This window comes from Fringilla coelebs (assembly GCF_963513975.1).
Source record: "Fringilla coelebs genome assembly, chromosome: 21".
Taxonomy (NCBI): domain Eukaryota; kingdom Metazoa; phylum Chordata; class Aves; order Passeriformes; family Fringillidae; genus Fringilla; species Fringilla coelebs.
Genome location: NC_140047.1, coordinates 12,108,706 through 12,133,478, shown reverse-complemented (window position 1 = coordinate 12,133,478; position 24,773 = coordinate 12,108,706). Strand labels below are relative to the sequence as shown.

Here is a 24,773-nt window from a genome sequence, read left to right as displayed (position 1 = left end):
CATGCAGGCATCAGCCTGGCAGGCTCACACGTGCACACCAGTTATTTCCCCCAGGACCGAAGCAGCAGCAGCAGCAGCAGCCTCCCATCAGCTTGTGTGGGAGCAGTCCTGGTGCCAGTGTTAATCCAAGTGGAGAGTGACCCCCAGCTGGCCCCAGGCCAGCCTGTTGAATCGTCTCCTCACCCCACGCACCCTCAGCCTCTAGGGAGGGGAGAACTTTACACTGCACTCCTGCTCTGGATCCGCTGTGGGCACCTGTGCCAGAGCAGGGCTGCATGTGCCACGCCACAACAGGCAGCACACAGCCCTTCCCCTGCCAAGGGGACGGCACCTTCATACCAGGTGGGGACAGCTCCACACAGGCCTGAGAATAGCGCCAAGGAGCTGCTCATTCCTCCTTCGTGGGACCACATTAATGTATGTTATCTTACAACACTGCAAAGAGCAATTAGGGCTCAATTGCTGGTCCTATGGAGTGCCCTTCGTCTGTGGCCTGCAAAAATGGCATTTGTGGGCTGCAAGGTTGTGGATCAGGGATGTGGGAGACATTAGTTCTCCCCTGCCCTTGAGAAGCGCGCAGCTTTCACCAGCCTGGAGAACATCCTCACCTGTGAGCCAGGGGGTGACAGGTCCCATCTTCACCCTCCGCCACACAGATGAGTCACCGGGCGAGCATCCGGGGGCCGGTGGGATCGGGGTGACAGCAGCGAGGACACCATCTGCCCAGGTCTGCGGCCACTCGAGGCTGCCCACCGCCGTGCCCAGGCGGCTGCCGCGGGAGCAGGGCGCCAGCGAGCGCTCCGGGTGCTGCAGGAGGGAGGAGAGGGGGTGCACCACCGGCTCCTCCTCCGGCAGCGCTTTCAGAGAAGGTTTTGGCTGCCGCTGCATTTTGTGCGAAACCTGATCTTGTCAGCGTGCGCGGTGAGCTCCTGCATGCCTACCGCGGCGTCGAGCCCCGCGGGCCCGGGCGCAGCAGCAGCTCCGCTTGGCGAGCGCTCAGCTGGGAGCGGGCCAGCTCCTCCGAGAGCCGCGGCACCCGCCGAGCGCTGTCCTGGCCTTCGGAGTGCTGCCCCGGAGCCCTGCCCCGGAGTCCTAACCCCGAGCCCTGTCCCCATGCCCTGTCCCAGAGCCCTGTCCCTGTGCCCTGTCCCCGAGCCCTGTCCCTGTGCCCTGTCCCCATGCCCTGTCCCCATGCCCTGTCCCTGTGCCCTGTCCCCATGCCCTGTCCCCGAGCCCTGTCCCCGAGCCCTGTCCCCAAGCCCTGTCCCCGAGCCCTGTCCCTGTGCCCTGTCCCCAAGCCCTGTCCCTGTGCCCTGTCCCCATGCCCTGTCCCCATGCCCTGTCCCCGAGCCCTGTCCCTGTGCCCTGTCCCTGTGCCCTGTCCCCGAGCCCTGTCCCCGTGCCCTGTCCCCATGCCCTGTCCCCATGCCCTGTCCCTGTGCCCTGTCCCTGTGCCCTGTCCCTGTGCCCTGTCCCCGTGCCCTGTCCCCATGCCCTGTCCCCGTGCCCTGTCCCCATGCCCTGTCCCCGAGCCCTGTCCCCATGCCCTGGCACAGGGCGTGTACCTGGCACAGCACACCTGTGCCCAGAACATGCTGCCTCTGGAACCAGCTTGACATCTTTGGATCGGTGCTGATTTGGCCTGAACTGCTCACTGCCACCAAAACCCGTTTCCAATAATTTAAAACTATAACACATCTTAATTATAGCTATTAAAAGTTACTCTATATTTATGCTTAATAAAAGCACCTTTATTGGGGGCCTGAGAGTTCAGACTCATCTGACAGCCCTGTTCTGGAAGATCTGAGCTAGATGGAGTTGCAGAAACTTTGGACTAGTTTTGCTCTGCATCAGTCAAAGTGTTGTAGATTTACACTACTGCCAGACAAAAATTTACATGTAAAAATGGGGAAATACAAATCCAACCTCTAAAAATCCCACCATAACACAATCTGAATTCAAATTCCTGGCACAAAATCTTTTCTTTTAGAAATCCTTACATTTTTAAGCGAGAATCCATTCCAGCCCACGTGACTCTCGCTGGCAGCCAGCTTAGCACTGCTCCCTACTGTCAGTCCCAAACCCAACAGGAATTTACAGCCTTTCTTCCACTCAACATTGTCACTGAGCAAATTGCCGAAAATGAACTGTGTTCCTCACCACAATTACTCTGTCTCTCTTTTGCACATTTTCCATGTTCTAACCCTAGTATTTGTACTCTGGTCATTATCCACCATAAACCACTGCACCCTGCATCCATTTGTTGCTTCAGACAACCTCTATTTCCAACCATTCCAGCATTACTAAATGCACATTGTGAGATTAATTTTGAAGAATAAACAATAGTTTGTTTGTTTTGCTTTTCACAAACACGTGTACAAGTAAAGCTTAATGACCAGCCCACTTCAGAAGCAGGATGCAGAAGCACATTGAAAACAACTGCTTTAAAATAAAAAGCCAAAGGAAATATTTTTCCCGTTCCCCACTCACAGGACACAGGGAGGGCTGCCCTAACATTCCTCAGCAAGGGAATCAGGATCATGCCCCTGCCTCTGGCCACTTGCTTCCTTACAGTGCAAGTCTGTGACTTGTCTGGAGGAGCAGAGATGGTAAGAAAAAGACAGAAAACTGTACCCAAGGTGACACAGAACAGCCAAATCCTCACGTCTGCCTGCTGAGCCTCACTGACACAGAGGATGCACATGGATTCACTCCAAGGGGAGATTCAATTAGCTCCTGCCTCTTGGTACAGCAACTGGCTGAATGTGGCTTCATCCTGCACCTACCTAAGTTCTGTGGATCAGCTAACAGGACAGCGTACCCTTTGGGTAGGGAACATGGCATCAACATTTCCTTTTTTATTTTCCCCCTCTGCAGCACCGCAATTTGGGTGTTTCATCAGCATTCCAGCCCTTTTTCTGTACCCAGTCATCTTGTCAGGAACACTAGCAGAGCTAAAACACAAGACAGCACTGATCCTGAGCCACGACTGACCCCAACTTGATAGCCCCATTGTTTTCATGGAGGATTAATTCATAAAAGATTCCACAGCTCCACCTAAAGCTCCTTCCTCTCTGAATTTCCTCATGATGCAACCCATTGAAGTTTCAGGATGGCCTTTATTACAGCATATGCTGAGGCTTCAAATGTACAGCAACATTTTGAAAAGGCAGCATCTGTCTGCAGGCAGGAAACCCCTTTTGTTGCCATATTGAACTCTTACACGTAGAGAGGGATGCAGTGCAAGCAGTAAACTCTTGATCTTCTCTCAAAAGTCTCTACTTTCACTTATCAGGCTGACATCTCACAGTGGGGCCACCTGAGCAGACGATGGGGCTGGCTCCAGGGCTCGCAGACTGGAACCAGACCTCTGAGGGATGGATGGAGGTGGCCAGCTCCCTGGGACCCTCCAACACAGTTCAAAGTGACATGTTTCAAACAGCCCTGTGCTCCATACCCCATGGCCTTCAAAGCACAAACAGCTTTATTGCCTGGAGCAGGGTGAGGATCCGCTCGGGGATGTGTGGCAGTCGCTGAGCCAGGACGAGAGCGCTCGGCAGGGACCTCTGCATCCTGTGCTCCCAGGGCTGTTTGTAAACGAGTTTAAAGCAACCCCACTCTTTGATTTCTGACATCCTACTTCTGCCAGATCTTTGCAGTTCTCTGTCAGAGCTCACGCACAAAGAATTTTAAGCAGAAATACAGTAAACCCCCGATTTTTTTAAAAAAATAAATTGAATAAATAGATAAACAAATAAAAGCTTCCCAGCAATTGGACTCCGAAGTTCAAGACGAAACTTCATTTAAGTAGAAAATGAGTTAACACATAATTAGGGGTTTTCCCAAAGAGACTGAATAATTTATGGAAAGTTACTGACATGTTCCTGACATGTTTGGTCCGGTTACACCTTTGCACAATATTAGGCTGTGACATCACAGCACCAAAGACAGTGTTTTCAAAAAAAAATCAGTTATTGTCAAGCAAACAGAGCAGAAGCTACAGAAACTGCTAAACTTAGACCATTTTCCTAAATCACTATTTTATAAGATGAAAAGGAAAACATTCCTAGCTGTGTGCAATGTGTGCAGAAGTCACAGGATCCCACTTGTAACAACTTTCCTTCCTTGTCACATCTCAAATTAATGGCACTTGGGAGGCAATGAGCAGAACTGGAGTGCTCTGCCCAGCTCCCCCAGCAATTTCTTACACGATCTGTTCCTAGAGCAGACACCTACTCACCACTGGCCAAAAAGTCACTCTCTACCCAAAAAGACAAATTTTCCTATACTGATAAATGGATTAATGGACCTTATATTTTGCAGAGACCTGCAGGAAAACAACAGTCCTCAAACAATGTGAGGGTGCAGCCCTGTGTGAAGACAGAGACACTGTTTATCTAATGGCTGGAAAGTTTACAAGAAAACAGCAAACTTCGTGCTGTGGTTGTTGAACTGAAGTAGTACTTTACTAGAACCAGGTTTTTTCAGTAATTTTGCGGTTGTAACAACTATTTTCTTTACATACTGCTATAGAAAAGGGACTCTTTTTAACTTAATTGAAGACACTATCAAGAATAAATATACTGGGGGTTTTAATAAAAACAGTATGAGGGGAACATTCAAAGCTAAATAATCAGAAGCAATTTGTGTTCATGAGCAGAATGATGTGTCATTTTTTTTCCTTGCAATGCTCTGTACTGGATCAGTTTTGAGACTGTGGCAAACTTTAAACCTATCTTAAAATAATGAACAGCAGTGAGGGTTGAAGATAGTTTGAAAAATACACTGGAAAGAGAAAACATATGCCACAGAGTGTGGTGCAAAAGTCATATTTCATGCATGACTTTAGAGAATGTTAATAAGGATTAGAACCATACTTCAACAGAATAACAATCAGTCAGAGAAGTGTAATTAATTTTTCTTTAGATCTCTGTTAGACAAAAATACAGGAGAGACAGTAAAGTTGCCTGTAGATTTTGATCCGGCAAAGAAATACAGCCCTTAAATACTTGTAGCAATTGTACACTGTAACTGCAGTGCAGTACATGACTCATTTGCTTTATAGTTGTTGATTTTATAATATTATGAATCCAAAAATATTTTAAAATTAATTTTTTTTTTGCTTTGGCCAATAAATATGATTAAGATAATACATCCAAAAACATATGTACTCTGTGTATGTGAGACATATGGAAAGCAGATGTGTTCTTCATTTACATATGACCTAAAAAAATCAGCTGATTACCAGAGATGGTACTTTGTGGAGCTGTTTTGGAGGCAGAAGCATTGTTGCTAGTTCAGCACCATTTTAAAGTAGGCATCTTGCTTCTCTTGTGCCTGAAACCCCAAAGTCAATGCAGCAGATTGCATCCCTGGAACAGTGATCATTTGGCTTCACACAGAACAGCCCAGAAATGGAAAACCAAGGTCATTTGTTTCTAAACACGATTGTTATTGAAAACCTCTTTTTAATATCTTAAGTGCATGTTCCAGCATATGCTTACAGAACTCCAGCTCTGCCTGCAACAACGCTCCTTCGACCATGATGACAACAAAGGCCACGCTCAGATTCCATCCTAAGCCCAGTGCTGAGTGCCAAAGCCAAAAGGCAAAACTGCCTCTGTCCCACTGGTAGGGAACCACGCTGAGGTGGCAGCCACCTCTTCAAAAACACAAAGTAAATTTTATCACAATCACAGATCATGGATGTGGCTTTTTAATTAAACCCCCTGTGACAAAAGTTCTCTGGGGGTCAAGTTCTGGTTTCATTTTTTTAGCTATAGCCAATAAGAAAACAGCAACTTACCATCAGATTCAAAAGGCCCAAAAAACTTGGCTCTCGATAGCAAACACAACCCAGAAGGCATGTTCCCATTCCAGTTAGCATCAGAAGGCAAAGCTGGGCTGCAAAGGGGAGCACCAGAAATAAGCAGTTCCTAAATTTTTTTAAAGCAAAACATTATCTAGTCTTTTCCTCAGCAGAGGTGGTTCAAGTGGCAGGGGAGACTGCTGGAGCAATGAGACAGCTTTTCCAGAGCTCAGGCTAATTGAACACACCACTGATAAATAAACACACATTTTTTCAGGCAGGCGTTTGTCACAGTTAGGAAATTCTCACTCTTCTGCCAGGCTCCAGCTTGGCAGTGTCCAGGGGAATTGTTCCAGCCAGAGTCGCCTTCGCAGCAGTGCCAGGATGCAAAGCTGCTGCAGCTGCCCAGCCCTGCCTGCTGAGGGGCTGGGCAGCCTCAGGGGCCCCAGCAGCTCTGGCTGACTCCACCGTCCCCTTCCCCATCCCCTCCTGCGCTGGGCGCAGGGCACACCCTCCTCCCGGCAAGGCAAATGTCAGGAAGACCTTGAAGAGCCTTTGCACTCTCCCAAGCCAACAGGCAGCTGCCTTTTTTTAATGGAACAACCAACCAAACAAATAAACACCCAGTATTTCCAATTCTGCATCTTATTTTCTCACTGCAGATGTATTTTGAGATTTGCTGCTGCAGCAGTGGCTGCAGCACACCCGGTGAGGGGAGCAGACCCAGCCCCACGGCTAAGGTACTCTGCAGCAGCATGGGATGGGGCTTTCCTCCATGGAACAGCAAAAGGTGCTCTTTGTCACTTCCAGCTGGGACTGACTGGTGACAGCGTGAGGTGCTGGCACCCATGCCTACCTTGGTGCTCAGGGTGGTCTCTTAGGCATTTCACTGTGATTCCTGCCTGGGAATAAAGCCATCCTCAAGCCCCGTGGGGATTCTGGTACCTAAGCCCTGCCCTGAGCTGTCAGGGCTGGCAGCACACAGAGCCCAGCCCCACCACCGCTGCTCCGGGTGCCCCTGCCACCCCCCATGGGCAGAGCAGTAACTCACTTCCCAGAGGGAAATTAAAATCCCACCCTGTTCATCAGAATTACTTAATGCAATAAGCACCAAGATTCTTCCATGATAGACCCCTAAGAATGTAATCCTGTGAGATGTGATAACATTATACCAAGGAAAAAGGGCAGAGAAGACCCCAGCCCAGAGGCTGTTAGGGGCATTTTCTCATCTTCCTAAGAGACCTCATGATCTGAAACATCTGCATTGTCTTACACTGGTCATCAAGACCCACTGTCCCTCTGAACTCCAAATGTTTCCCTTCTCTGCGGCTTGATGCCTCCCTGGGTCACAGGACCTGGCTCACAAATCATTTCAGCCTTCAGAGGGGGCTGAGAGTAAGGCAGGGAGTCTCTGAAATTCAATCCCCAAAGGGGGTTTTTTGTTGGCTTTTTTTTTTTTTTTTGGTCCAAACAAACGCTATTTTTCTTTCAATGAGAATGCTGTAGCATCAAGTGCTGCTAATGCAGGAACACCAGTGCAAACTCACTGTGGGTGGGTGTTTTTTCCATGTTTACTGGTCCTCTTGCTCAGAGAAGGACAGGACACGACAAGGAAAGCAAGAGGAGCTGTTCTGTGTAGTGTGAGGGCGCACAGTGAGGCTTGGTTCCCTCTGGAAGATGCAGAGCATGTTTATTTCCTACACCTTTCTGCAACAGATGTGTTCAGTGTTAGGGCAGGACACCCCAAACTGGCACCACAGCTGGTGGAGCTCCGAGGGCAGTGGTAAACAGCCCTGAAGTTCAAACCTGGGATACTAACAGGATCTCAGATGCTTTCTGAAGTCCCCTTCTCTGACATACACACACACAGCTTCATACCACATCACTTCTGCTTGCATTTAACGCTTCATATCTGTTAAACACTCCGGGATTTCAGTAAGGCTTTTGCCAATGCTTTGATTCCCCTTAGGGCTTTACTGAACCTTCTCCCCAAGCTCACCCTGACATCACACAGTCTGCTCAATTCACCTACCATTTAACTTACCTGAGAAGATTACAGGCATTGATGGACTGTACCAGCCTCGCAGATTGCCAGGGTGCATAAGGCTCTGTGCAGCAGAGCACCTCCAGCCCTGTCCGTGCTGCGGGGCCACAGCAAACTGACACCAGATTGCACTCCCAAGATCCCAGCAGAGCTGGCTGTTCAAAGCAAACATGCTCTGCTGCAGGGAAGCCACAGCCTTGCAGGTTCCTTTGCCTGCTGCTTTTTAAAAATGAGATTCTGTGTATGCTCCCTTTCACACTGCACATTGGCAGCTGCTGGTGCTCACAGTGGAAAAACAAACAGAGGCAAAGCAGCAGCGAATGGCTCCGCACACCCCAGACTGGGACCGTTCCCATCCCGGCTCCTGGGCAGCCTGGTCCTAAGGAGACACGGGAAGAAATCGTGTGTCGCAGGGATAAAGCGTGCCTGGGACAGGCCCCAGCCTGCAGGAACCCCAGACAGGGCACTCTAAAAAAGGACTTTGATATCTGCTGGAGCAAAGTGCCACAAGAGAGGAAGCATCTGCCCAGGGTGGGATGTGAGCACCCACCGGGGAGCACGAGGTCGCCAGGAGCTGGGGCGGGGGACAGGGAGGAGAAAGGGGAATTCCTGGAGGATGATTTCTTAAAACATTTAATTAGCACTGACTTCTTACATCTAAAATTACTTTTAAAATGTGCATAGAGATGAAAAATACAGAGGAGCTGGACACGCCTTCTCAAATGAGGACTGGTGAGCACTGCTGACAGAACCAGCTTGTAGCAGATGACTCGGAGGAAGTTTGATGCAGTTTCTCTGTCAGTGGTGCCAGGCTGGATGAAAAGAAAAATATCTTAAAACTTTCCCATTCCATGGCTTTTGATTACGGCTTGAAAAAATACTTCATGCAAGGAAAGAAGTAATTAATTGGACTATGCCCCAGAATGAAGCTTTCTTTCAAAATTTCCCAGACTTCTCTTTCAAGAATTACAGCAACCAGTATAAACCTCACAAATCCACTGAGGAGGCAACTCTTCAAATACCTGTGGTTTCCCACATTTTCCAAGGAAAACAAAAAGATTTATAGTTTCTCATGTTAAATCTGAGGGGCTAAACTTTGAAAGATGTACTTGCCCACCTGCTGCACATGTATTAGTTCTAGCTGAAAAGAAGTCAATAAAAATGGAGAAAGAAGAATTTGCAGAGCTGGTTAAGGTAATAAGATTTGTTTCAGAGCATCTGATCTTTAGACTAACAGACTTCCAAACAGTTGGACAAGTAAATAAAGCACCACAGGGAACCGCTATTTGCAATAGGTTACCGCAGGGATACGCACAAAGGAATTCCTGCAACTAAGAAAGAGCTGGAGCTATGAAACTTATAATACCAGCACTGGGATCGATTGCTGACTTCTACAACATTGATCCTACGCCTCTGAAAAGATAGGGGGGTTTAGTTCCACTTACTCTTTTGCTTGGGTTTGAAGAAGCTCAGCGAGACATTTCACTACATGGTCTTACAACGCAAAAGGAAGTGCTTCCTTTAAAGGTCTTACATTCTTCAGAGAAGTAAAACCAGAATATAAACAAAATCAGATAGCCTGCAAATCATCCTCCCATCTCTCTGGGACTCTCGTGCCCTGCAGACACAGCCTCCCCCGGCAGCAGCGCGTGCAGGGCGCAGGGCAGTGCTGGCAGGACACGCCGGCCCCAGCGAGGAGCGCGGCACACCGGCGGACAAAGCGGCCCATGTCCCGTGTCCATCCAGCACCAAGGGGGTGGAGGTGACACTGTTGTAAGATGCCATCTGATCAGAACTTCTTTTCTGTGCCTGACATGAATAAGGGGATTAGGACGGAGAGTTTCCGTGAGCTCACTCTATCGGACAAAAGGCGCCGAGGTTTAGTGTCACACTGCCTGATAAAAGTACAGGAGGCTGTCAATCACAGGCTCCTAGGTACTTGTGTCGGTGACATAATCTTATTAGAAGATAAACCAGCAAAATCCTTTTCATCATGAAACGTTACATTTAATTGCTCCTTGGCTTTTCTACTTTTTTCCTTATTCATTTGTCCCTTTAACTTTTTTAATGTTTGTTATTACGAGAATACAACAGCATACGGATGCCAGCCATCCCCACCAGAGCCACACTTCAAATACATGAACAACCTAGGGTGCTGAGGGATAGTGGTGTCTGGGCAGCAACAGCACCAGTTGTGATGGTTTAAACAGAAGGTCAAAAGAGTTACTGAATTAATTAGCACAAGTGGTCATACACAGGGATAAAGTTAAATGTTTTGTCACTTGATTTAATACCAAAGAAAGCTGACAAAAAGAATGAAACATGGTAAAGCTCAGTCTCTGTACAACAAAGGTTCTTTTAACACCCTCTTACAGGAGCAAATCCATATTAGCCTCAGTAAGGCGACTGTTTCACTTTCAGATTGCTTCTTTTCAGTTTCACAAACAGGCAGCTGATACTGAGAGCATGAATCACCTGAGAATGAATCAGGAGAAACTTCACGGAGCCAGGAGGGACAGGTCAGGGAGGGCTGGTGTCTGCAGCCCCCGTGTGCCCCCCGCAGCCTCGGGCCCCCCATGCCACGCTGAGGGCTCAGCCAGGAGGGGCTCAGGGTCAGGGTCAGCCAGCATGGCACAGGCCAGGGTGGCCAGAGGAGCCCGGGCACCACAGCACTGCCCAGCCTGAGGGGGGCTTGGGGGGACACCCACCAAGCCTGCACAGGACTCTTCTGGGAGAGAGGAGGAGGACAGGACAGCACAGGACAGGACAGGACAGGACAGGACAGGACAGACCTTGAAGGCTGGTGCAGAGGAGGAGGCTACACTGCTGCTGTCCCTGGCCACAGCAGCTCCTGTGTGAGCCGACACGTGTGTCTGCCCTGGACAGCAGGCAGGAGCCAATGGAGGTGAAGTTCCACCTGAATGTGAGAAGAGCTTCCTTACTGCATGGGTGAGCGTGCACTGGAACGGATTGTCCAGGTGGAGCAGGGGGTCTCCCTCCCTGAAGGCATTCCAGAGCTGTCTGGATGCAATCCTGTACCATGTGCTCTGGGATGACCCTGCTTGAGCAGGGAGGTTGGACCAGGTGACCCACCAGGGTCCCCTCCTGCCTTACCCATCCTGTGGACCCCTGCCAGTACAGTTACTGTGCCCAGACTGCCCCAGAAAATGCCCCTGGGGAGGAAGTGATCACCTACCACACAGCCTGGGCACCTGAAGGCACCCAGCTCTTCAACCAGTTGTGTGTGTAACTTTGCCTTGTAAATTGCACTCAAGGAGATCGAGTAAAATTAGCCAACTACAAAACGTGGGAGCACAGCCCAAGCCAGAAATTTTGATTCTCAAAATACAGATTTTTAAAGCACCATAAAATTCTTACAATTAATACACAACAAACATATTCTCAGCAAACAACTGATGCCATTTAGTACTATGGAGTTCCACTAAAATAATCTTTATACAAAACACCTGAGTGTCCATGTTATCCAAACGATTTAGCTCCACAAATGTGAAATGTTCAAAGAAAAAATGAATTCCATTCATTTTATACATACTGTTCTTTATTTTATCCAAGTGCCTGTCGAACTGAAAACAAACTAGCGCTGGGATCTGAACTGCTTTGAGAAATTAAATGTGTAACTCTCTCCCACAACTCAGATGATTATAAAGGAAATAAGCCCTCCAGAGTTCTAGAAAACCACATTTTCATTTAAGGACTAACAAAAAATTATCTGACAAATGCCTTAATACTTTGCTTGTTTAGTGAAAGTTCACATGAAAAATCGTATGAGAAGGATCAGAGTGGCTGGTGGCAGAACAAAAACAGCTTAAAAATGTGAGTTAACATTGGTTAAATCAGTGGTAGTTGATGATTTAGTGAAGAGACAATTGTTGCCTTGCTGTGGTACTGGTCACATGTCACTGGCATTCCACAAACACTCTGCCAGTAGAAATCCAACTCCAGCTTTTGGCAGGGCAATTTCAAAACAGTGCAACATATTATAAATTAATTATCTTGCTGTTTTCTCCCAAAACAACAGTTTCTATATTACGGATATTTACAAAATCCTTTGTTACATTTTTGAATATTTAATCACATTTCATACCTGTGAGTTCTATGTTTGACTCTAGAAACTCACATTAGTACACGCAAAAGCCTATCAAAAATATCTGCGTACAGGTTATTTGCTCGGCACCCACACTCCTCTGATGTTTTTTTCTGAAATCAACAGGAGATGTAGAACAAATTCAGACCCTCTCAGCCCCAGTCCTGGTCAACCCCATTTCAAGGCTGCAGGGTGATCCATGGAATCAAACTCCTACAAATGAACATTTCAAAGGTTTTGAAGCAGCAGTGAGGGAAGAACGATGGGTGAGCTCAGTGCAGAAATTTATTTTTACTGATTGAACTTAAGCAAATCCAAGGAACAATTAGGAAGTGCTGTCAACTAAAGCCTGAAATCTAAGCAAGTCGGCATTCAAAGCACAGTAGGCCCTTATAAACAGTTAATCCACGCAGCTGCAGTAGTTAAAGCAAACACACTGCCCTTCACTGCGCCATCAATTACACCTTCCCAGAAAAAATTACACAAACTTTGTAGGATTTTTCAGAGAGAAGATGGATTCTTTTGGAGACTTGAGGTCAAGGCTGGACTGTTTAAAGTATATTATTAACAAATAAACATTTATTGCAAAAAAACCCTATAGGCCTTTGGGGAGGAAAATAGTGTTATTTTTGGCATCAAATGACACAAGCCATTTATGACATGAATGGCTATCACCAACAGACTGATGAAATGGCAAATGTCTCCCACTTAACTTCCCTTGGCTTCCTGAATAAACTTTTTCAAACACTTTTTTCCTTCTGAAATGGCAATAAACTCCATGTAATTTCGGTTTTCTCTCTGTTATAGCTATTTCAAGATCTGTAGGTGGAAAGGGTTGAAGGTACTTCCAGATGGAAGCTGAAGACTCCCCAAAGAGTGGTAAGGTGATGAAAATCACATTGTTGGGATTGGGGGCTGTGGATTGCCCTTGTTTGTGTGTATTCCTGCCTGATTGACAATGCCCAATTAGCTTGTGGATGGTTGGGTGAAAAACCTGAGGTTTTATTGTGGCATCCAACAAACGGAACATTACAAAATTGAATGTATCCGCTACGCGCTCAGACAAACCCCTGCCAAAGCATGAGCTGATTTTTTTTAAGAAAAAAGCCACAAATGGGACAGCCTTCAATTACTCAAGACAAGCAGTGTTCAAGGGACAGGAATGAAGCCAAGAGGGTGCACTTGCCTTGGGCCTGTTTTCCAGCCTTTCTGTAGGACACGTCGCCGAGCGAGCTCAGCTGCTGCTGGCGCTCCATCCGGGCACCCCAGGCCAGCAGAGCACCCCACACCAGCTTTGCCACGAAGGATGCTGCAGCTACCAGCACTGCACCACCCAGCCCTCCCGTCCCCTCCTGCTGCTGCTCCCCTCTGAGGGGAACAGCAGGAGGATGGGCAGGAGGCTGCACTGGGCAAGACTGCGCTCCCTGTAATTGCTCGGGAATCCCTGGGGATTCTCCCACATAAAATTAATGCAGGCGCCATTACGGCTAATTTATTCTGCACTCACAGAGCCGTGCTGGGAACTAGCCCCAGCCCGGGCTGCCAGGCGAGATCCAAGGAGCTGGGGGAGCTGGGGGAGCTGGGCACCCCGGAGTGCATCCTCCCTGCAGCTCAGGACACCCCCACAGAACTTCAGCCACCCCACAAAGGTCATGCGTGCCCCTGCAGCCCCAGTGCAAGACATGAAGGAAAGCTGCTGCTGAAATACAAACTCTGCCTCCTCCGTGGAACTTTTTTCCACAGCAGCTCTGGCCAGGAGCAGCCAGGGCACAGCAGGAATCTCTGGTAGTAGGATCCGCCTGCTCCTCCATTACCGAAGGAGCTGTCAGTGCTATTAACACTTTCTGCTCCCACCAGCTAAATCACTTGTTTGCTGCAGCTCCAAGCAGTGAGCCTGGCAGGTTCAAATGAATAATGCCATGCAGGGTTAGCACTGCTGCAAGATTACACTGCCATTTCTTCCCTCAAATTGTTTTACTCTATTTGCATTTTTGCACTGTTTGCACGCTCAACAATAAGCAGCCTCACTGCTGGTGCTAACGTTCCTGCAGGATCCCACCACACTTTCCATACCGACTCCAGTGCGAGTGGGACCTGACTCTGCAGGGTCAAACTCCATAGGGGAAATTTTTCTTATTGCCAGATGAAGCCCATGCCAAGATCCAGCTGTGAAGACAACTCATGATGTTAAACTGCAACTTCTGCTTAGGGTGGGTGAGAAGCTTAGGCCTGTGAAAAGCCACATCCCCAAAAACTGCAGGGAGCAGCTCCACCGAGCCCTCACTAGGCACTCGCTGTCAGGTAAACTGACCTTGCATGACACTGCAAGCTGCTGCATGCCAGGGCAATTGGCTTCACTGGCACTGCTGGGAGCAGGGATTTGCTGGCTCCAGCCCCTGCCCGGGGCCTGTTGAGTGGCAGTGCCAGCCCCCCGTGCAGGGAATGTCCCCAGCTGCTGGGGAATGCACCGCCAGCCCCGCGAGCACCCGAGGAGATGGCAGGACTGACTGGAGCCTGCGCGCGCACACAAACGTTCACAGAGCAGATATTTAGTCTGCAAACCATGGTTATTAACAGTGGGGTGGAGGAGGGGGAGGATCAGCTCTTCCTCTTCTGGAAAGTCAGAAATGCTGGAAGACCAGCAGAGCCACCTGCCCAGGTAAGCTGCGTGACCCCACGCAGGCAGGGAGCACCCCTTGCTCCCCGTGCCAGCTGCCATCCGGCCACCACAGCCCGTGGCTTTGGACCCTTGAGAGCCACCAGCCACACCACCACAGCACATACCCTGAACACCTCATCCTGCCAGGGCCTCACAGGTCAGACACCATTGCTCTGGGGGGTCGGTGTTTGAGGAGAACCTGGCCTTCCTCAGCCAGGAGCTTTGGCAGGTGTGGTGCCACCCCCAAGGGTCCTGTCCCACCGAGCTGCCAGACCTGGCTCCAGCTGCTGCCAGCTCCTCTGCTGGGGCCTGCAGAGCTGTGCCCATCAAACTGTCCCCATCCACAGGTGCCCCACACACCCTCACTGACACACCAGGAATGCACCAGAGCCAGCCTCCAAAGAGCAGGGGTGCTCCTCTCTATCAGAGCAAACCCAGGCTGCAACCAAAAATGCTTTAAAACTGTATTTGTAGTTTCTTCTGCAAATTCAAGCTTGCTTGCTCCCTATCATAATACTAACATGATGAAAGTAACAACTGCAAAAAAAAAAAAAAACACACCTGATGTAGACAATTATTCTTTGTTTGGTTTTGTTTTGTTTTTGTCATTAGTGAATGGTGATTCAGGTTACACCAAGGAACAAGCATGTGAAAGCAAACTTCCTGACAGCTACCAGGAGGATTTGGTCCTCAGCATGTGCACATAAATCCCATCAGCTCTTACTGGGAGAGTGCACGTGCACTCTTGTACATTATAAATAAAACACTGATTGCAGTAAAATCAAGAGCCAAATTCCCTCCTTTGATGAGCGAGGATGGCTCTCACCGAAGACAATAGGAATTGCATGTTCACAAGTTCATTTTGTGCATATTAAACAAAATTTTGTGCATATTAAACAAAATATTATGTTTTGGAAGCAAAGAAATTACCTCCATAGCAAGTATTCTATTTGCCTGTTACAGAAGAATCAGAGCACAAACACCTAACAAGTCACGGAGAAATGTGCTATATCTTATTTATGCTGATATGAAGGGCATTTATTCAATTTGCGCTGCAGCACTTCTGCTCTGTCTGTGAGGAAGATCGCTGTAAAATTTTAAACCCGGGAAAATAATGAACTGAAATTAGTCATATTAACAATCCCTTTACTGTAATACAATCTCAGAAAAGCCTACTTCTTCGCTGCCCACAGGCAAATAGTTTTTGAAAGGTAAACCCGCTCCCGTTCTGTGAGAGCGAGGTGAGGAGCCGTGCGCAGGTGGGCCAGACCCCGTGCGCCTGCTGACCTCAGCACTGCACCCTCCTGAGACTGCAGGCACTTTGTGGGGACTACAGATTGTTCATTTTAAGAGTTTTGCTTCAAAATAATCTGCATTAGAACTGCACAACGTCCGCACGTGGTGTTCGTCCAGCGCACAGCCAGGGCCGTGGCTGCGCACTGATCTGGGGGACGTGTTGGTCACGTAAGAGGAGACAACAGTCACCAGTAATTTGTTTTTTAACAAGCAGAGCCTATTTTGCAAAATGGCTGTTTCGAGAGCAGCCTGTTGGGGCCCAGGGGCAGGAGCCCTGGTCCTCCCACCCTGCTGCTGGGGCCAGGGGCTGGCCCTGGGCTCGGGGCTCAGCAGCCACGGCTGCTCGTGGTGTGGCCAGAGAAACTGCAGGTATGCCAAAGAGCAAGGCAAGGGTAGGGCAGGTGTGCTTCTAAGAACTATAAGTCTAGCTAAAGCAAGTCCAGGAATGTAAAGTAAACGTAAGTTGATATGTAAAAATATTTTTTTTAAAAAAAAGGAAAAAAGTTGAGTATCTGTCTCAGTTTTGTATTGAATTTAAAGAGGCTTCTAAAACCAGCGAATAATTTGCCTGAACAAGACACTGAAGATTCAGATCTATATTGGCATGCATGTTAGAAACACTAACACTGCATTTCAAACAAAAACCCAGGCTCATTTTCCTTATGAGTATTTTCATCTTTTTTCTCTTTTATAGATTCTCCCCTCAGACTCAGAAGTCTAGCTTGACTTTCACCATTTATTTTAAGTTAGATGTGAAGCTGCTAATGTATTTTTTCTACTTAGTTACTAATGGAGAAAAGTGATGTCTCTTTCTCAATTGTAAACAGTGCTGTTAATGCTCTACTGCTGCAAAATGAGGTTATCTCTCTGTTACATTTCATAAAATACCATAACTCAGAGAACACCTCTGCTTTCTAAATAAATTCTAATACTTTTTTATCAAAAAGATCAGTTTTCATTCATAGCTTTGGCTATACCAAACCACAACTACACAGTCCACAAGGTGGATATTCAATAAAAACTTCCTGCCCACTTCATTTAGTTATTTCAATTCACCTGGAGAAAGGAAAATTCTATTCCTAATTGTACCCATTTATCTCGAGACTCCTCTAGTTCCCTTGTTTGGCGGCTGCAGACTCAGCTGTTGGGGCTCACAACACATGGTTACTTATAACTAATCTTGTCCTTTGTTTCAAAACAAATGTGGAAATTTTATGTTCTGCAATGAACAAGAAACTGTCATTTCATTATGAGTCAATCTTTGCCCTGTGAGTAATGTAATCATCCCAAATCATGCCAAAACCCCTTCCTACCACACCAAACCATCCCAGAGCAATACCTGGGTTTTTTGCCTTTACTGGAGATTGCTGATCAAGTCACTTCACCGTTTTATTTATTTATTTGCTTGTTTCTTACCTCACTTGAGCATTAACATGACTTATCACGTGGGGAAAAAAACTGTAGGCAAAGAGAAGAATTTTCCTGGTTTTTGTGAGCCTGTCATTTGCCCTTGTACACCTTCTACAGAGGACACAGCAACGGCCTTTTCCATCTTGCTGGGGCTTGAAACCCACAGCCTTTCTCTGACTCTGCGTTTTATGCAATTTGGTCCCGGCCGGCCCAAGCCGTGTAAAACCCTTCTCCGACTCTGCCCCGCGATGTTGCTGGTACACGTCCCCTCCGCGCTGTGCCCGAGCCCCGCGGCGCGCAGGGAGCTCCGCGCCCGGGCCGGCTCTGCTGGCGGCCGCCGGGGACGGCAGGCACCGAGCGGCACCGAGCGGCACCGAGCGGCACCGAGCGGCACCGAGCCTCTCCTGCCCGAGCCGCCCCCCGGGCCCCGGAGCGGCCCCGCCGTGCCCGGGTGCCCGCGGCCCCGGCGCCGTTCCCGTCCAGCCCGGAGGGCCCCGCTCCTTCCTCGAGCGCCGCAGCCTCCCAAAGCTCCAAAGTTCCAAAGCCCCAAAGCTCCAAAGCTCCAAAGCTCCAAAGCTCCCGAAGCTCCAAAGCTCCCAAAGCTCCCGCTGTCCTCCACACCGAGCGCAGGGGGCTCAGCTCTCCCCTAACCAATCCCTTCAACTGCTGCACTCGCCATTCCAAAAGAAAGAGATATTAAATAAAATTGAATTAATTCCTGTTGCAGCAAGAAAAAGCAGATTTAGTCTAAATCCAAGTTTTATCTGGAATTAAAAAAAAAATAAATCGCAGCTGCATTAGGAAAAACATATTTCATTTTCTCTCGAATATTTCTGCCCACATATCTAACCAAATGAAGCAGCCGCTGGCTAAATCTGCCCCCCACCGCCTCCCCCCCCCCACCCCCATTTCAGGTTCACCAGAGCAGTGAGCACTTTAGGACACACCAGGCTTTACAGCCTGCTCCAAAACGGAGGGAAGTGACAGGGGTGTGTATTTACCACTGAAACACACTAATAGCATAATTAGTCTAAAAAGAGACATTATAAACCAGCTGTTTCATCATGATATATTATTGATAGTTGGAAAGGTGATGTATGACTTTGAACTACCTCAAAAATTTAGACCAAAAAAATAACAGACTCAGTTTCTAAACAGAATGCAAAGTATTCCTGTTTGTTATAATAAGTGAAAAAAAATTAACTGTATTTCACATCTATGATTTTTTTTCTCATGCTAGAAGTAAAGCATTATAAATTATAACCCTGTTAATTTAATTGCATGTTGCCTATATTGCACAAAGGTCTTCCCTATCGTTTTCTGTCACGGATCAGTGCAAATCGCGTCTTTCCATTGCAGTTATTTTGTCCAATGTTACAGTGCTTGCAGCAGCAAGCCAAAATGTCTCCCCAGATCCTGAAAACATTCCTTCCCAGCTCCCCGCCAGCGCTCGGGCAGCCCAGCCCCGGCCCGGCGGGTGGCCGCGGCCGCGCTCCGAGGTGCCGCGGGGGCCGGGCCGCCGCCGCCCGCGGGGACCGAGCCCGGGGGACCGCGGGGCCCGGGCCCGGCACGGCCACTCCACGGCTGACGTCACCGGCTGGAATAACAGCCCCACTTCCTCCGTGCTCCCGCTCGGGGACCGCCTCGAGATGCCACAAAACTCCGATCGTACAGAGGGTTTTTTATGGGGCCGATGAGACCGATGGTGCAGGGCCGGTGGGACTTTCAGAAAAAATGCCAGAGTATTCCAGTGACTTGGAAAAGCATTTTTAGTGGATGACATAACTTTAATCATTACTCCATGTCCTGGGCATGTGCTTAGGCTACTCCTGTCTCTAAGTTTCACCTGGTTTCTGTGCTGTTTCCTCGCGACCCGCACGCAAGGATCAGTGCCCGGCCAGCACAGGGCGAAGGCAGCCGGAGGGATCCCCGATCCGCACTGAGCTCACTGAGCTCACTGAGGTTCTGCTGGGCTCACAGCGCTGCACGACTGCGCCCACCAGCCGAACGGATCCTCCGTTAAAAATAAAACAGGAACACTGGAAACACATCAAATCCTGCCTTTAGCGGATTGCTATTGTCCACTGTGCACGCAGCAGAATCCGGGAGCTTTGGTCCCTCCTGCACCGGGCTCCCACCACATTCCACAGCCCGTGCTCTGCGAGAAATAACAGGCACAAAACCGAGAGACACTCGCCGACGGGAAGCTTTTGTTATATTTTGAATCTAAAACGCAACTGAAGTGAGAAACATCAGCCTCAGTGAAACATCAGCTCGCGTGAAAGCATTCCCAAAATCTGGAGAGGGCAAGGCTTCCCCCAGCACCGAGGCTTCAGGGGGTTCCTTTCCTTCCTGCGAGGGACGTGTTGCTCCGTGCTGACTGCACAGCAAAACCAAGCCTGGCTACCGACAAGAAAGGACTCAAAGATGCAGAACAGAAATACACGGTGGGTCTTTTTAATAGCATCCAAAAGTGATGCTAAAACAATACCTGACACATGAAAAAGAACAAAAGCCTGAATATTTCTCTTTCTCACCCTAAGCAAAACTTAGAATGCATCAATCAAAAATATTGACATAGCGGCTGTGGGTGTTTGCTATCTGGTCCCCTGAATAAAAACCTCTTTCAGAGCCTTTATTTCCAAAACTTGAACAGGAATACAGATATTTCTATAAATTATATGCATTGCTTAGATATGAAATACATACCCTGGAACAGTTATTTTTCATACCATATCCTTTCTTACTATCAGCAAGAACTAGGGCAAATCGCTATATAACACTGGGCAGTGAGAGAAAAACAGACCAGAAAGGCACTATCACAAAAAAAAAAAAAAAAACCCACACAAATGAAAAATAAATGTGTCATTTATAAATGCTAATGTTTTGTAGTAGAAAGCACTGAGTGATACAATAAGTAAATTCATTTAAGCAAAGAACCAAAATACAACTACCACAAGCCTTCTATTTTTGAAAACAAACAAAAAAAAAAAAACCCAAACAAAACCCCATTAATTCTGAAGGTTTCAATTTCTCAGAAAGCAAACTTCTTAAAAAAAAAACAACACCAAAACAAAAACCCACAGTAAGGTTCCAAAAGTGCAGCAATTTGGCAAAGTTCTAATTAAAATCAAAGAGATTCTTCTTGACTGAGGCTTGTGAAAGCCAGCCTTCCCTGGTGCCACTGATCCGGGTTTTTTTTTTCTCAAAACCTTGCCATCAAATGCACCTGACCCTCAAAATCCTAAATTTTAGCAAAATAAGTACTTTGCATTAACTCAAAACATCAGTATGTACTCATGCAAGTTGAATTCCTTCTTTTAAAAGAGACCAAAATACATGCTCAGCTTATCCCACTGACATACTGATGATATTTTTGTGATAAATTACATTTATCAGGCACCTCTGACTACTTCAAACTGGGCTTGGGCTACTAATCCACCTCCCCCAGGATTTGCTGTAACATTCCAAGCATAAGGATAGCTTCCCACAGCTAACATTTTTCTTAAAAAAATAAAACAGAAAAAAGAAAAAGAAAAACTGTTTTCACCCTTCCCCCTAATGCGAAATGCCCCCATCCAAGGATGGGCAGCAATCATTCCTGACCCAGGGAAAGGTGTAAGGTCTGATATCTGACCCATCAGAAGCTTGCTTTCATTAGAAAGATGAGACACCATTTTCCCAAAGATATATACACAGCACTTGATTATAGTCCTGGGAGTTCTGGAGAAATCTGACCTTTTAAATTACATTACTACGTACAGAAAAATCTATTTCAGGAACTGAGATATTTAAGTAAACTTTATTCTCTCTCTCTTTTTTTTTTTTTTTTTTAATTTTTCCCAGATATTTGTAAATAGGACTCAGGATAACAAAAAGCATCTGATATTTCTGATCCCTGTCTTGCTTCGTACCGGTTCCATTCCATCTCACTACCCCAAGGCATTCTCTCTGAGCCCACAAGCATTTCCCATCCCGCTGCTCCGGCTCTGTCCTCTCGCTGTAGCTGCCTCTCACAGCTCGCTCACGGCTTCACTCCCCACAGCCTGACGGATGAAACTGACCCTCTGTACTGCACGGCCCAGGGCCACTTGCACGGACAGACAGCTATTTTTATCCTCTAGCTACCACAAACGAATATTTCTCCAGCTCTGAAAGGGCACACAATCCGTGTCAGCACAGTTTCACATGTTTGCTCTTTTGGGCTAATAAAATCTCAGAGAAAACAAATTTTGATTTACCGTGTCTCCCCTCCCCTTCCCGTGAGCCGCTGCCGCTGTCAGTCCTCGGGGGCACACACAGCAGGGCACCATGTCATGTCACACTAGGTGCTGGGATTCAACAAAGGCCAACATGTTGATATCTTTTTATTGCTCGGCAGCCTGGTTACCCCATTTTCCCCCTCTACAACTGGACACTTTTGGTAATACGGGAAGTTCTGAAGCAGCAACAATTCTGTTTTCGGTCAGAAAAGTGTTTTCGTTACAAAGCAATAGTCTCTGATCTTGCTTTTTAAGTCACTAAGTACAATTCTTTATTTTACAGAAACTAAAGTTGGGAACTTTAGAGAGTACATTTATTTGCGATTAACGTAAATATTTACATTGCCAAATAATGCTTTTTTAGGTAGCCTAAAGACTATTCGACATTCTTTACTAATTAACAAAAATATCTAAGGTGTTACTACCTATAGAAAAAGAAGTTGCGCCGATCTACAACTACAGCTACCACGGGGTGGTTTATTTTGTGTAGAAATCTAAGGCAAAGCCTGTGGACGTGGACGGGCTCCCTAAACCGGGCACGAGAAAACCCTAAAGGTGCCGCAGCCCCAGCCCCACAAGGGCAGGATGGCGGCAGTGCACGGGCAAGCCTGGAGTTATTCCCATGCACAGTGCCCGGGCTATGGAGGACTCTCTGGGAGCTAGCAAGGGCTGCAGCATGAAATAACATGTTTTGTTGTAATTCCTAAACAGGGAGACATTTATCTGGGCCATTTATACAAGAGTTATAACCCTCACAATATTTATACTCAGCATGTCATGTTAGCATTTACTACCCGTTTCCATGGAGATGGATTTTCATGCTGTAGCTATGAAATGCACATTGTTGCCACTAAGCCACTTCAGGCCTTTCTGGATGCCTGCTGAATGCCTGACAAAAGTTGATGCAAACCAATAGTTGTTGTTCTTTGTTTGTTGCCAGACTTCTAGCAGAGCCATATTATGTCCTAGTGATTGAAATGCCCATGTTCGCCCCCCTCCCGGCACAAAAAGGATCCTCAATTTAGGTGACAAGCATGAAGTGGGCTTCTGCAGGGGAGGGCGGCCCGGCGCGGGGCCGGGCTCCGTCCCTGCGCGGGGCCGCGACGCGGCGGGGGCCGCTCCCGACAGCGCCTGACATTTGGGGATAAAGCCGCAATAAGAGAGAGCGCGGGCAGCGCCGGGGCCGGGGCCGTGGCCAAGCTCAGGGCCGGGCTTCTCCCGCCGCCGCGTCGGTCCCTCGGCCGGGCCCCGCCGCGCTCGACGGCCGTTCCACCGGCCGGCCCGCAGCAGCGTAGCGACGGCCCCGCCGAGCCCCCGGCCCCGCCGCCGGGCAGGGGCATCGGCCTTTCTGCGGGCCGGGCGGCGCTGCGGCCGGCCTCGGCCTCTCGGAGCGGCTCCGGGACAACGGGCGGCGGTGGGACGGGACTTGCGGGGGGGACGAGAGTGCCGCGGGACGGCTCTGAACGCGGCGCTGCCTGCGCAGCCCAAACCGGGCCGGGCCGTCCCATCGCCGTCCCCTCCGACGGCACCGCACGGTACCGGGCCGCGGCGGGCCCGGGGCGGGAGGCAGCCCTGCCCGGGTCGGACGCCACGGCTCGGTGTCTTCGGTCTCATTCGTGCCCGCCGCGCAGCCTACGCCGGGGTCCCCGCTCGCCGTGGCCGCCACCCGTAGCCGTGAGCCCGGTGCCGGGCTGCCCCGCTCCGCCGGGCACGGGGCGCGGCCCGATCGGGAACGCGCCCCGAGCCCGCCGCGAGCCCTGGGCCGGGCCGGGCCGCCCCGGCGGGACCCCCGCCGCCCCCCGCGCCCTTACTGTTGGTAGTCCTGCTTGCAGTAGAGCTTGCGGTCCCGGAAGTAGCAGCTGGTGGTGAGCGCCTGCTGGCACGCGGCGCACTGTAGGCACTCCTCATGCCAGGAGGACTCGTTCACCCGCATCAGGAACCGGTCCGAGATGGGCCGCTGGCAGCCCTCGCAGACGGCCTGGTGCTGGCACTCCGACCCTGCAACGGCAGACGGCGGCGTCAGGCGCCGGCCCTGGCCCCACCTGGCCCCGCTCCCAGCCCCTACACAACCCGGCCCCTCTCCGCAGTCCCCGTCCCGGGCAGCGCGGTCCGCCCGGCCCAGCCGGTCGGTAACACCGAGCTCGACGGCTGCCGCCGGTCCCGCGCACCGCACATGCCGGCGAGACAGTCCCGAGCCCCGCACCGCTCAGGGGCTGGCCGGCCACGGTCGGCATCAGACCGGCCGGGCCCCTCGGAGCGCAGCCCCGGGCACCGAGCGGAGCGCGGGACCGCTCTCGGCGTTGTCAAGAAGCGACCGGCAACTCACCCAGCAGCACTCCCAGCGTGGCCGGCCCCGAGCGCAGGGGGTGGTCTTCCATTTTAATGCCGTCCAGCATCTTGGCGCAGTCCGGTGGGCCCCGCGGGAAGCACCTCTCCAAGGACTCGGGACCCGTCGCGATGTCCATGAGCGGCGGCGAGAGGCGCTGCCGGGCGGCGGGGCCAGCTCAACCCCGCGTCGGGCCGGGCGCGGGGACACTCTGCGGCCGGGAGAAAGGAGTCGCTTTTATTTTTATCTGGAAGACATGAGGAGCGTTTCCTGCCCGGGCTTCCAGAGACGGGGGGCAGAGGCAGGAGCCGGCGCCGCCGCCCATGGGGCCGCCCCGCTACACGGGCGCGCACATGCCGCGCACACGGCGCCGGGCAGCCGCGGTGTCACCTGCTCGCCGGCAGCGCCGGACCCACGCCCTGCTTGGCGCGGAGGGCCCTCCCGGGGCGGGCCGTGCCGGGCGGAGCGCGGGCGCGGCGGGCCGGGCGGGGCACGGGGCTCCCGGCGCTCCCAGCCCCTGAGCCGTGCGGCGGCCCGAGGAGCCGCGCCGTTTAGAGCAGGGGCCGCGGCGGAGGAACACACCCCCCGGCGCCTCACCCCTCCTCAAACTTGCTGACATTTGAACTCCATTGGTGCGCGGCGTATCGCTGCGCCGCGGTGATCCGTCTCCTCGACGTCAAATAGTGCCCTGGCCCCGCCGGGCCCCCGCGGCCCCTGAAGCGCGGCGGCGCCCGCGGCGGCCGGCTCCGTGCACCCCGGGGCGGCCGAGAGGCGCGGGCGGCGCGGGCCCGGGTCGCGCCCCCGCGGGCCGCGGAGGGGGAGAACGATCTTGGCTACTGAGGGTGGCGGATGAGCGGGGCCC

The 24,773-nt window shown here is 50.1% G+C and overlaps 1 protein-coding gene across 3 annotated transcripts in view; it reads right to left on the bottom strand.

Moving 5' to 3' along the window:
* The window catches only part of LMX1B (LIM homeobox transcription factor 1 beta), a gene marked incomplete at both ends in the record, with an annotated part of 82,977 nt that extends 58,927 nt beyond the window's left edge, over window positions 1-24,050 (bottom strand). For all 3 annotated transcript variants that reach the window (XM_084219717.1, XM_084219718.1, XM_084219719.1), the window contains 2 exons: window positions 23,397-23,583; window positions 23,912-24,050. In XM_084219717.1, coding sequence (XP_084075843.1) covers window positions 23,397-23,583; window positions 23,912-24,050 — 326 coding nt within the window. The remainder of the gene's footprint in view (window positions 1-23,396; window positions 23,584-23,911) is intronic.
* Window positions 24,051-24,773: the final 723 nt, after the last annotated feature.